Source organism: Halichoeres trimaculatus, unplaced genomic scaffold, assembly GCF_033239565.1.
Source record: "Halichoeres trimaculatus isolate MK-OKI-2021-1 unplaced genomic scaffold, fHalTri1.1 fHalTri1_scaffold_19, whole genome shotgun sequence".
In the NCBI taxonomy this organism is placed as follows: Eukaryota; Metazoa; Chordata; class Actinopteri; order Labriformes; family Labridae; genus Halichoeres; species Halichoeres trimaculatus.
Genome location: NW_027437197.1, coordinates 19244391 through 19256138, shown reverse-complemented (window position 1 = coordinate 19256138; position 11748 = coordinate 19244391). Strand labels below are relative to the sequence as shown.

Genomic DNA, 11748 nt, shown 5'->3' with positions numbered 1-11748 from the left:
AGTGAGAGTGGCTTTATTCACATCATAAAGAAGTAACTGAGACGTTAACTTGCTTCAAAGATTTTTATTGAAAAAGTCAAAGAACTAACGCTGCCGTCATGGAGCTCCCTCACCATATGAATCCCAGTCGCCTTTTTGCATCTTCAGTATCTGCAGCTTCATGAAGCTTCTTAATTTCCTGAGTGACACCAGACGTGTATTTGGGCATCTGAGCACCGGTGCTGTCCTGGACAAGGTAGCTGGGTCTGGCTCCGCTGAACACTCCTGGTCCTCCACATCTTTCTCTCGCTGCCTTGAGAAGCGGGAACACGTTTCGCTGATCCTCTGCCGCTGCGTTGATGACTTGCTGGGAATACTCCCAAAACTTGCTGTCCTCTTCAGCCATGAGCTCTGCATTCTTTGCCAAAAACTTGTACTCATCTTTTCTCTGCTGCTGATCTCTGGCTCGTCTTTCGGCCTGTGTTTGGAAGAGAAAGTACAGGTGTCAGGAAACTTTTTTTGCTCATATAGCTATAGCTATATGCAAGTATTTTTAAATGATGTGGCAGTAACTTTAGCATCACCATTTGAGCCGCGTTAAAGTCCTTTAATTTCTTCTCATCATCTTTGATCTTCTGAGCCTTCAGTTTCTCTTTCTCAGAATATATTTTGTCAGCTTCTCTTATGGTCTGAAGTCTTTCTCGGGTGATCTGTTCAGTTGTTTTGTCCCTCTGCTCCTTTTCTTGAATCTGATTAAATAGATGTAGAAAAGTCTCAGGTGTAAAAAGCAGACAACAGTGGACACACTCGCAGATTAAAACACAAAATAAATGACTTCCATGCAGGATCTGAATTCGTATTACCATGAACTCCCTGTGAGCAGCGATTGACTCCAGCATTTTGGCCTTTTTCTCATACTCCTCCCATTCCTGTCGAGCTTTTTTCTCCTCCTGCTCAGCCACGGCTTTTGCGATCCTCTGCTCCTCGCTGTCAATCTGCTCCTGCAGTTTGACTGTCAGCTTGTCCATGATCCACTTTCTGTGTGACTGAGCCTCCCTGAAACAACACACAGGTGTGCTCCATTCTTATTCTCATATTTTTAACACAGAGGCAAAACAGAAATCTTCCTATTTTTGGTATTCTTACTCAAACAATTCTTTTTCTCTGCCTTTCCTCAGCTTTGTCATTTTCTGTTTAGCAGCAAGAAAAAGTTTCCTTTGCTTCTCTTCTGCTTCTTGTTTTTGTGCATCAGCAGCTCTGATGAGATCTCTGTTGGAGAGGTGTTCCTGCAAACACAAAGCTTAACGTAACAGATGAATCTGTGATGGAGTAAGGATCACTTAGATGAGCTTTACTCAGTCTACCAGGTGAGCGTGCATCAAGTCTCTCTTCTGCTTCTCTTGTTTTTCCTCCCTCATCCTTTCCTCCTGCTGATAGAGCTCTTGAAGACGCTGGATCTCCTCTCCATCCTTCTTCTTCTCGATCTTCTGTTGCTCTTTAATCAGCTTGTTTTCTTTGATCCTGTAGAGACAACAAAATATATTTTAGTATGTGAAATAATCTGTTCTTTTACAATCTGATGTTAAACTTACTGATTCTCCAGCTCCTCTGTAACAGCTTTTCTTTCAAGCTTTTTCACAAGTGCGTCCTCCCCCTCCTTCCTCATAGCCTCATCCTCCCTGGTCTTTGCCATATCTGTGAATTTTTTGTCCACATCTTTCGAGGCGCTCTGTATCTTTTGCTTCAACTCAATCTGAGCTTCCCTCTCTTTCAGCACTTCTGTCAGCAGTAGAGCGCGCTGCAGGAGGAGCAAAAGTTGGTCTATTTTGTACAGTCATACATTCATAAACGAGAGATTAAGTTTTAAAACCAAACGTACATTGAATCCCTTGACACGGTCTTTTTGATAGTACATCAGAGTCTTTGCTTTTTCAATGACCTCTTTCTTCTTCTGCTCCCGGTATTCAGCCTCCTCCTTGTCAATCTGTTTCCTTTTCTCCTCCTCCACCTGTTCCCGAATCTTCTTTGCCTCCAGCTTTTTTTGTCTTTGACCCTTTAATGTAAGTAACCACACACTGTGTTAACCTGCAGAAAAGGCTGTAAAATCTACAACTCTTTGCACACGTTTAATCTGACAAAAGGGGTTACTGGAACGACTTACAGAAATGGTATTGGACCATGTTTTCACCATCTCCTTCGATTGCATGTGGAGTTTTTCTCTCTGTCTTGCCTCCTCTCTTATACTCTCATCTTTGTCAACCCTGTTCTGTTCATCTTGAATCCTCTGCCATTCAGCTTTGGATAAGACAGTGATTTTTTGGAGGTCTGGTGGCTGGATCATTTTGTTGGCATCATCAGCTGAAACCACAACAAGAATAACAGTTTGTTACAATTTATGTCACATCATTTATCTTCCTGCATCAGCTGTTGTGTCAATTTTGGCGCCCCTTGTGGAAAAAGAAACACCTATAACAACTGTTTATCTTATATTCATTTGTAAAGTGGTTTCTAAAAGAGAAATCTCTCTCTTCTTTCTTTAAACAGAGACATTACTCATGGAAATTTGCTGTTGATTTGCAGTGTAGTACATTGCCTAATCTGACACCTACCCCCTGCAGCAGATAATAAAAACTACAATATAGAAATCATCTTTTTCCAAATGTTTTATTTTGATTTTAGAAGCTATGCAGAGTCATTACTTTATTTAAAAAAAAAAAAACTTAATTTCATTAATTAAAAAAGTTTTGTTATCCCTCAACTAGATAAGGCATATATATTAGCCCCAGTTAAGTTATTTTAGACGAAAGAGGCACTAAAGAATAAGCGTTTCATAACTGCTGCCGTGTTTTTCTGAGATATTTTTGTTTGTTTTCTACAAATCCCTAGCTAACTCAGTAGTTAGCTGACTCAGAGCTGTTTTTTGCGCTTACCCCTTCTACTGGAGCCTCTTCGTCGACCGTGTTGAACAACCGAGGCCATTTGTTTCTTATATGTGACAGCAAAACTATGTTAAATTTTTTGTTTATGCCGCCAGCTTTTACTCTACACGTCTAAAACAAAGCTGTTCCATAGTCTGCCTCTGTTGCTTTGTATCCAGGTAACGTTTAAACCAAAGTCTTTCTCCTGGTTGACAGCAGGGGGCGGTATGTGGTTAAACGTCTCACAATTTGATGCGACGTTTATTTTACATCTGAAGAAGAAATTAAGTACTAAATTTAAACTATCATTGAAAAATAATTAAAAAATATAATTATTGAAACAATCAGTTTGTTTTTCCATTCTTTCTTTGGAATTTCAGACGAACTTTTATCATAAAAATAATGTCATTCAGTGCTTTATATTTATCATTTTGAAATTTAAGATGGTTGAAGTCTGTTAGGTTACAATTAGGGCTTGACATTAACTTTTTTGCTCACCAGCCACTGTGGCCAGTGGTATCCCTGAGTTACTGGCCACTCAGTATTTTCACTGGCCACAATTTGTTGTTGGATAATTATGTTCAATATGATTAAAGCCGATGATGACATGCTAAAGGTTACTGAAAAAAAGATTTACAACCTCTTTAAATGTAAATGACCCCTATGCACATTCAAAACAAGACTGCATCAATGTTAAAATCCACAGGTCCTTAATCAGGTATTCAGCTCTGATAAAGTTGTGTGTAACATTGTGCTCCTTTCATATGAAAATATGCAGTCTATTAAGAAATAGTAATTAAAATAGTAGTTTGTTATTGATTATAATAAAATGGTAAAGGAGATTAATTGAACTGATAAAAACTCAGCAAGAGACACTGTCTGCTTAAATATTTACTAACGATTGTAATCAGAAAATCATTTCTTTTTTCATGAGAATGACAATGAAGGAGAGGTAAATTAAATTTCCTCAGAGCTTTCATCATCAGTCATCTTTTTGCTTGTCTCTCTGCTCCATGTTTGAGATAAAATTCAACCCGCCAAAGTGGCCAGTGGGAGCGGCGGTGTTACCAGCCACTGCCGAAATCCACCGGCATTTGTCCGGTTGGCCGGTGTTAATGTCAAGCCCTGGTTACAATGTATGTTGTTCTGCTGTTCTTTGAGACCTTTCCATCAGTGGTGTGCAAAGAGGGGTGGGGGCACCTGTGGCCCATTTGTTGGAAAACACACATGAAGTCCCCTCTCCCCTCTTAGGAGCAAAAACGTGCACAACAGTGTCTTATAGGAGCCAAAATGTGCAAAAGTGCCCTTTAGGGAGCCAAAATGTGCGCTAAAGTGCTTCCTCCGCTGACAAAATGCACTAAAAAAATGCACACAAAACTGATCCTGTCTGGTCAAAATATAATAAACTGCCCTCTTTGGTGGTAAAACCCACCCCATATGTGCCTCTTTTTCCTTTTAGCCCTGCCCTTCATAAAGTCTGTGCACGCCACTGCTTCCCACTATATGCAAGCAGACTTTTAGACACTATTTTTTGTGATTTCTAATTAGGTTTTTTTTAAATGTTTTTTAAGATTTGAAGCAGTTTAAAACAATTAACTCTGTTTGTGTTCAACATAAACAAAGCAGACCTAAAGAATGTGTATTTGTTGCAACCATTTCAAACTACTGTTCTTGCTCCCAGATTAAGTGTGAGCTGGGTTGTCATGTGCAGCTTATTGAGTCAGGTGATAAACAGTGTCTGTTAAATTAGGAGCCATCAAAATGGACTCGGCTGACCCGACCTAGGATTTAAACCAAGGGAGAATGAGGGGGATTTTTTAAATTTTCTTTATTAAGTACACTTTTACTGAAACAACATCATTTACCTTGAAATGATGGCTGTATATTAAAAAATGTGCTTCTAATAGCAATCCCATACAATTTAAGAGAAAAATGAGCCTTTGGTACTTACTCTACAGTTTATGAATCTGTAGTTACTTAACTCCACTTAACATCTTATGAGTAGATTTATTATTTGAATTTCACTCCTGACCTCATAACATGAAGTACATGTAATGTGTAAAGTAAGCATAAAGTCAAATAATGAGAACCATCTCTGTATTGTTTCAAGGTTAAGGTTATGCTTTCATGTTGGTGCATGTAAATTAGGAGTAACCCAGCCTTTGAAATCTCTGAGAGGGGCACTTAACTTACGTAACAAGTGCTTTTCAGTAACAGACATTCAGAACATTTCTACCAGAAAATATCTGGAAGCTTTTAATGTAGGGCTTGCAGGTGGTTTTGAGGTAATAAAAATGATTTCAACGACTGCCACTACTATAAAATGACTAGATCAAAACTTTGCCTCAAACTGGTGTCCAGACTGGTTTGGATGGTTTATTCACGTGACGTCAGAGCAGCAGACGCACGAGGGGCGGGTTTAGTCTGAAAGGGGGTTGGCATAAAAACGAGACAACCATTCAAAAGCAACAGAGGGAAATCACCTTCCCGTGTCTATCATATCGACCTCACAGAGAAGCATCAGCTAGCGACCAACACCACCACTTGACCACTAAGCTATCAAGATGGCCCCTGTCTCCATCAGAAGTGTGCTCATCAGTGAAAGTGTGGACCCCCGCTGTAGGGCCATCCTGGAGGAAAATGGCATCCGAGTGACGGAGAAACAGAACATGAAGAAGGATGAACTAATCGCTGAGATAAGGGTAAGATTAGCACTCAGTATTGCATGTTATATTTCACCTGAACCCGGCGTTTATAACGTCCCCTGCGCCACAGAAAGTTTGCGCTCTTGTGCACTATTGCAAAATCTCGCGTTGTTTTTCTCGTCATCCATCTGAAAGCAAGATCCCGAACGCACCTGCAGTATTATTTCGGAGAAAATTCAATCTAACATGTTAATATTTGATTTACGGCATCGAACTCCACTTCTCCACACTGAGCCGGGCACGTTTTGCAGGGCTGAGGTGATATAATTGATTGTACATGCTAGTACCGCCCCTTGTGAAGCTGATGCAACTCATCCCTGACTTTACCCATTCTCCCATCACTGTACTCTGAGTACCACATGCTGCAGGCTCCATGCTGCACATTGCAGATAATACACATAAAACAAAAACAGCATCACAAAAAATGTGATGCTGCTGACAAGTAGTGGGTTTTATTTACACACAATGTGAAATTCAACTATGACAGGACAAACCCATTAATGGGGCAAACAGAAGGGGTTCCCCTTTGACATCATCTAGTGAAGGGGCAAGTTGAAAGATTTTGGAAAATGAATTAGCAAAAAAAAAAGAAAACAATATTTCTCCTGAGTTTTCGTTTTCACTCATAACGAGCCCTAGAAGTTAGAATGTTAGCCTATTAAAACTAGCTATTCACACTTTTGTGGCCAAAGTCAGCTCTCTGAGTCTTTGTGCAAAAAAGCGGATTTTTGATCATAACAATCTGACAAAATGAACCTCCCTATAGCACCAGAAACCACACAGTGTTACACTGTATGCCTTTTTTGTAAGGTTCAGAGTGACAATATAAATTAGAATAAAGCTGCATTTCAGTTTGTGTTACTGTACCTTTAAGAAATAGGAGCAGATTAAGCACACAATTTAAACTAAATGAGGGGATATTTGAAGTATGTGATATCAGTCATGGTACCACTACAAGATGAATTTCTTTTGACAAAAGTAATAGTCAAGGATAGCTCCTGTGTTGGTGCTACCTCTTACTCACTTCCTTCTGAGTATCTGCTAAAACAAACACTGACTAAACACACCTTTGGATTAACTTTCCTCCTTTTCCGGCATGAGAGAAAAGCCACGTGTTGGCTGACACGCAAACTTGAAAATGAACGATAGTATTTTCACTGACTGGTTGACAGATAAGTCAACACAAGCCTTTTTTATTTAACATGATAAATCAACCACATCAGAGTCTGTCTGGGACTCAAATGATTTAAAGTATTGGACCAAATCAGAAATCAGGGCAACTAGACAAGATAAAAGTCGTATGACTTCATCACACCACGTTATTCTTTAGTGGTAGAATCTGCATCCATCCAAGTATGATCAAGAAAAAGACTCAGGAGAATCCTTGAATTTTGGATGATAATAACTGTAATCTTCTCTCACCATCCCAGAACTACGATGGCCTTGTTGTAAGATCTGCCACAAAGGTAACAGCTGATGTCATCAATGCTGCTGATAATCTCAAAATCATCGGGAGAGCAGGAACCGGTGTTGACAATGTGGATGTTGATGCCGCCACAAAGAAGGGAATAATTGTCATGAAGTAAGTCTTTGATCATTGTAAAAGTCTGGTTTCACTTTATATCAAACCTTTCATTAACTGTGGATTGTTTCCCCAGCACACCGAGTGGAAACACGATCAGCGCCGCAGAGCTTACATGTGCCCTGGTGATGAGCCTCTCAAGGCAAGACGAGTCATGTTTTCATGAGCAGCACGCTCAGCCTTTTGTTGTTCCATTGATGTGCTGCTAAAGTGCCATTATAAACCTTTCTTTTGTTTTTAGACATGTGCCACAGGCTGCAATGTCCATGAAGCAAGGCAGCTGGGATCGTAAAAAGGTCAGCAGAGATTTGAGTTTGCTGCCGTTTGCTGTTTGAATGACTGTGCGGCCAAAGCGATTACCGTCGCATGATCAACCCCATTGTGCAGCTCTTCATCGTTGATCAGATGTGACACCTCGCAGCTTTTGTGCAGTTTTTTATCTCTGTTTTTGTGTCTGGTTTTACAGTTCATGGGGGCAGAGCTCTATGGAAAGGTGCTGGGGATAGTTGGGCTTGGAAGAATAGGAAAGGAAGTGGCCTCAAGAATGCAATCATTTGGCATGAGGGTAAGCTGTGGGATGATATGATAAAAGTGTGCTCCCACATTTCCAAGCTGTTAGTTGTTGAAAAAGACGCTCCCTCTTTTATCAGACTATCGGCTATGATCCTATCACTCCACCTGAAGTGTCGGCCAGCTGGGGGGTTGAGCAGATGTCTCTGGAGCAGCTTTGGCCACTGTGTGACTACATCACTGTCCACACTCCCTTGATGCCCTCTACTGTTGGTGGGTTTAACACAGCTTCTCATCATATAGCCAATGCCATCTGTAGTTATAAAGTGGAATCAAGTGTAATTTCTTATTTCTTTCACCCTAGGTTTGCTCAATGATGAATCATTTGCAAAATGCAAGAAAGGAGTGAAGGTTGTGAACTGTGCACGGGGAGGTATCATTGATGAGGCTGCTCTCCTCAGAGCTCTGCAGACCGGGCAGTGCGGAGGAGCAGGGCTGGATGTCTTTGTTGAGGCAATGAACTGTTCACTACTGACTCCTGAATTTTTCTTGCTCTGATTTCTTGGCTTGTTTCTTACTTTGTGTATTTGTTTGGCATCAGGAGCCTCCCTCGGACCGTTCATTGGTTGAGCATCCCAGTGTCATCAGCTGTCCTCACCTTGGAGCCAGCACCAGGGAGGCTCAGGCTCGCTGCGGAGAGGACATCGCTTTGCAGATTGTGGACATGGTGAACGGCACAAGGCTGGTTGGAGCAGTAAGTTCTCCTCTGAGTTTAGATACTTTTTCTACCCTGAAAACTCTTAAACATGTAAAAAAAAACAAAAAACTGAAACCCTTTGCACACCTTAAGTTCATAAATTTGTTTATTTTTACAGGTAAATGCTCAGGTTTTAGCCAGCACATTTGCCCCAGAATCTCAGCAGCTGATCAAACTGGGTGAAGCTGTGGGAGCCGTGCTACAGTCGTGTACTACTGCTGGGAAACCGTTCAGTCACGCTGTAATCACTACTCAAGGTAAAACCACAGGTCTAACCAGTTTTCATTTTACAAAGAGTAGAAGCTAGCAGATGAGAGATGTAGTGTAGGTGGATCAAGCTGTGATGGTGTTATTTCTCCCTCTGGTGGTATGCTTGTGAAACAGCCATTGGCTTGACCCAGTGATGCCAGTTGAAGATATGTTGATATTGTAAATATATGAAGATGCACATTTTGCTGTAATAGTGATAGTACAAATATATAATTTTCATCCAACTAGGTGATTGCATGAAATCCTCCACTGGATACATAACTTCTTCAGTCCTGGTTGGGCTCTTGAACCATAAACCAGGCTGCTGCCCAAACCTCATCAACGTGCTGAGCCTCGCCAAGGAGTGTGGAATCACGGTACAACAACAACTTGCTCTTACAGTTGCCACATGTAGATATTCAACTTTTTAAAACAACCTCATCACAAACTAGAAAAACACTCAGAGAGCGCAGACCTCCACCAAGCATATTGTGATTGTCACCAACACTTTAGTCCTACTTTAATGTTATACTCCCTTTCAGCAGACTGTCTGCTACAATTTGGTGTTAGTTGCAGGTTTGTACCATAATTTGCTTCCTGACAGTGTTGAAAATTATGATGAACCAGTACATATTTCATATTCTGGATCTTAGGATCCAAAATTTTGCCAGGATCTGGATTATACTTTTACATCTGTCAGAAATTATGGTGACCTTGTTTTGTTTTGTTTTGCAAAGCAATTCGACCATTTATCGTGGAGTTATATACACATATGGTGAAAAAAGCCCTATCTCACAATGATAAAGAATCCTTTAAAACAATCCTGGATCCAGACGGTGATCTGGATCGCCTCCAAAATTGAATCACTTCTTCATTATCTCATTTTGAACATTTCCTGAAAATTTCATCAAGAGCCATTCATTTGTTTTTGAGTTATGTTGTTCACAGACAAACTCTCCCAAAAACATAACCTCCTTGTTTGAGATGATGAATCTGTGTGAACTGAATCTGCAGGTAAACCAGAGCCACAGTGCCTCAGCCAGTACCTCCAGTGGTGTGTGCAAGGTGGAGATCATGTCAAACGGCTGCAGCTACAAAGCCACTGGTTCGGTTCAAGGTGGTGTTCCCGTGCTGCTGGAGCTGGGGGAGAGTATGTTCAGACAGCCCGTGTCCCTCATTGGAAATCTGCTGTTCTTCAAGGCATCTGCAAATCCTCAGCTCCTGTCCTCAGTGGCTGGTAGGATGATTTAGAATGATTCAAAGATGTTTATTGTCTCTCTGGATATACAAGAGCAAGTCATGTGAAATTCTTTAGCTGCTGTAGAGTCAATATTTCAACTCACATTAACCCTCAGTAGCTTTTTCAAGGCTTTAGCACAGCTTCAGTAGTGCATCCTAAAAAATGCAGCTAACTTTAAAGCAAACTTAAAGGTGATAATTATGGTTAAGGTGGTAAGGCTTAAGTTTGCTGCATTCAAATTTCTATTTGGATGAAAGATGTTGTTGAATTATGACCTCAATGGAACAAGAGGCTGTTTTTCTTCTTAAATCACACCTTTCTCACTCTCTGATTGTTCTTTGCTCAGGATGTCTGGCCTCAGAGGGAGTCGAGATTGAGTCTTTCAGCGCTCCTGCAGACCGCACTGGGGATCTGTGGTACTGCGTGGGGATCTCCTCCCTCCTGCGTGACCTCGGTGCCTTGAAGCCTCTGGTGAAGGAAGCGGCACAGCTCGCTATTTAAATGACAGATAACTTCAACCTTCACATTCTCAAGAGTGACTAACCTTACTGACCCATCATGGTCCCTGTGTTTACAGCTAACAACTTATTTAGAAGTTGAACCTTTTGATAACACTCCAGTGTTTAGATGGTTTACATGCACTTTGAATAACATGAGTAAAACTGAATGAAATGTTTTGTTTGTGTGCTGTTGGGTTTGTTTGACCTTTTAAAGTAGAAATTTAAAATAATAAAGTAAACTTACTTTAAAAACTTTTGATCTTTTGGGGTACTGTCACTTGAGTGTTGATTCATTTGGTAGACTTTACACTTCCACCTCTTCAGATTCATAAAGATTAAAGTCTGTGAGGCACATCTGTTCAGTTCAAATTCAACACAACAGCTCAATCATATAAATTAGACCATTTGGTACAGATCACAGAGTAAAACTTTTGCATCAGTAGGAAGCGTTTTGGAATTGCATCTTATTTGCTTGCATTATACACTATACAGCAGGAGTGACACCTGATTGGCTGTCCTGGTGGCAGCACAGAAGTCTTACCTGTAATTGACCATTCGCCTTGGAAGGGGCGTGTGTTTAAGTCAGCTATTTGGGCTGTGTTTCAACAGGCTCCTGGTATCTGTTTTTGGATTTTCACTACGCATGTTCATATTTGTTAGTTCTTAAAAATGTGATTTTGGACATTCATCTTTGTAAGTATTGTTTTTTTACATGTAACCTAAGAATGTTTACATTTTGCTGCTGTGCCACATTGCCTATTTGGGTAAAAAGTAAAAAAAAAGAAAAGAAAAAGGATATCAGATTATGGGGGAAAACAGTGAAAGTAGATATGAGTAATGGAGACCAAAGGTTAAGTAATACTTTTTATATTTGTGTGCACATGGGCTTTTCAATACAACGTAGATGTCCAGGTCTGACTTGCCCAAAAAGTCCCATCGTTTTATCACCCAAACACAAAAATGTCTCATTTTTAAAGGATCTCAGTCAAAACAACTGTTTTTTTTTTCATGTGATGTCACAGCTAGTTGCGCAGGTGCTCATGAAAAACAAAAATGATTAAGCTCTGATACCAAAGTAAACAAGATTGTTTCAGAAGGAAGAAAGGGGAACGGGACTGAAATTTCTTAGAATCAAATATAATTTCTTTTCCAATAAAATAAGTTCTCAAGTTCTCACTTTAACTTGTGAAGAGATCTTGGTGAAAGGTTGAAAGATTTAGTTATTTTCAAATAGCCAAACATTATTTATTGTTTTTTATTACACGCTTTGATAAACTCTCCCTTTTACTTTCTTTCAATAAAAGTCTC

General features: G+C 40.2%; 2 protein-coding genes across 2 annotated transcripts; one reads left to right on the top strand and one right to left on the bottom strand.

Annotated features, from left to right (window-relative positions):
- Positions 1 to 35: 35 nt before the first annotated feature.
- Positions 36 to 3083, bottom strand: cfap210 (cilia and flagella associated protein 210). Its single transcript, XM_074694327.1, has 9 exons — positions 2910 to 3083; positions 2141 to 2337; positions 1859 to 2032; positions 1572 to 1777; positions 1344 to 1500; positions 1126 to 1265; positions 843 to 1035; positions 564 to 728; positions 36 to 457 (listed from the first exon to the last, which is right to left on the bottom strand). The coding sequence occupies exons 1-9, from the start codon at positions 2956 to 2958 to the stop codon at positions 110 to 112; spliced, it is 1629 nt and encodes a 542-aa protein (XP_074550428.1). The 5' UTR covers positions 2959 to 3083; the 3' UTR covers positions 36 to 109.
- A 2239-nt stretch (positions 3084 to 5322) lies between these two features.
- phgdh (phosphoglycerate dehydrogenase) lies at positions 5323 to 10694 on the top strand. Its single transcript, XM_074694897.1, has 12 exons — positions 5323 to 5599; positions 7033 to 7184; positions 7261 to 7326; positions 7426 to 7480; positions 7651 to 7749; positions 7835 to 7967; positions 8059 to 8207; positions 8296 to 8448; positions 8570 to 8708; positions 8950 to 9077; positions 9715 to 9937; positions 10287 to 10694. The coding sequence occupies exons 1-12, from the start codon at positions 5462 to 5464 to the stop codon at positions 10439 to 10441; spliced, it is 1590 nt and encodes a 529-aa protein (XP_074550998.1). The 5' UTR covers positions 5323 to 5461; the 3' UTR covers positions 10442 to 10694.
- The last annotated feature ends 1054 nt before the right edge of the window (positions 10695 to 11748 follow it).

Excerpts from the sequence above, each read along its gene's own strand:
- cfap210 (XM_074694327.1), bottom strand. The coding sequence starts at position 2,958 with ATGGCCTCGGTTGTTCAACACGGTCGACGAAGAGGCTCCAGTAGAAGG. Across the intron at positions 2,338-2,909 it reads AAGAGGCTCCAGTAGAAGGG|CTGATGATGCCAACAAAATG; the intron begins GTAAGCGCAAAA and ends TTGTGGTTTCAG. Across the intron at positions 1,036-1,125 it reads AGAGAAAAAGAATTGTTTGA|GGAGGCTCAGTCACACAGAA; the intron begins GTAAGAATACCA and ends GTGTTGTTTCAG.
- phgdh (XM_074694897.1), top strand. The coding sequence starts at position 5,462 with ATGGCCCCTGTCTCCATCAGAAGTGTGCTCATCAGTGAAAGTGTGGAC. Across the intron at positions 7,750-7,834 it reads TGCAATCATTTGGCATGAGG|ACTATCGGCTATGATCCTAT; the intron begins GTAAGCTGTGGG and ends CTCTTTTATCAG. Across the intron at positions 9,938-10,286 it reads GCTCCTGTCCTCAGTGGCTG|GATGTCTGGCCTCAGAGGGA; the intron begins GTAGGATGATTT and ends TTCTTTGCTCAG.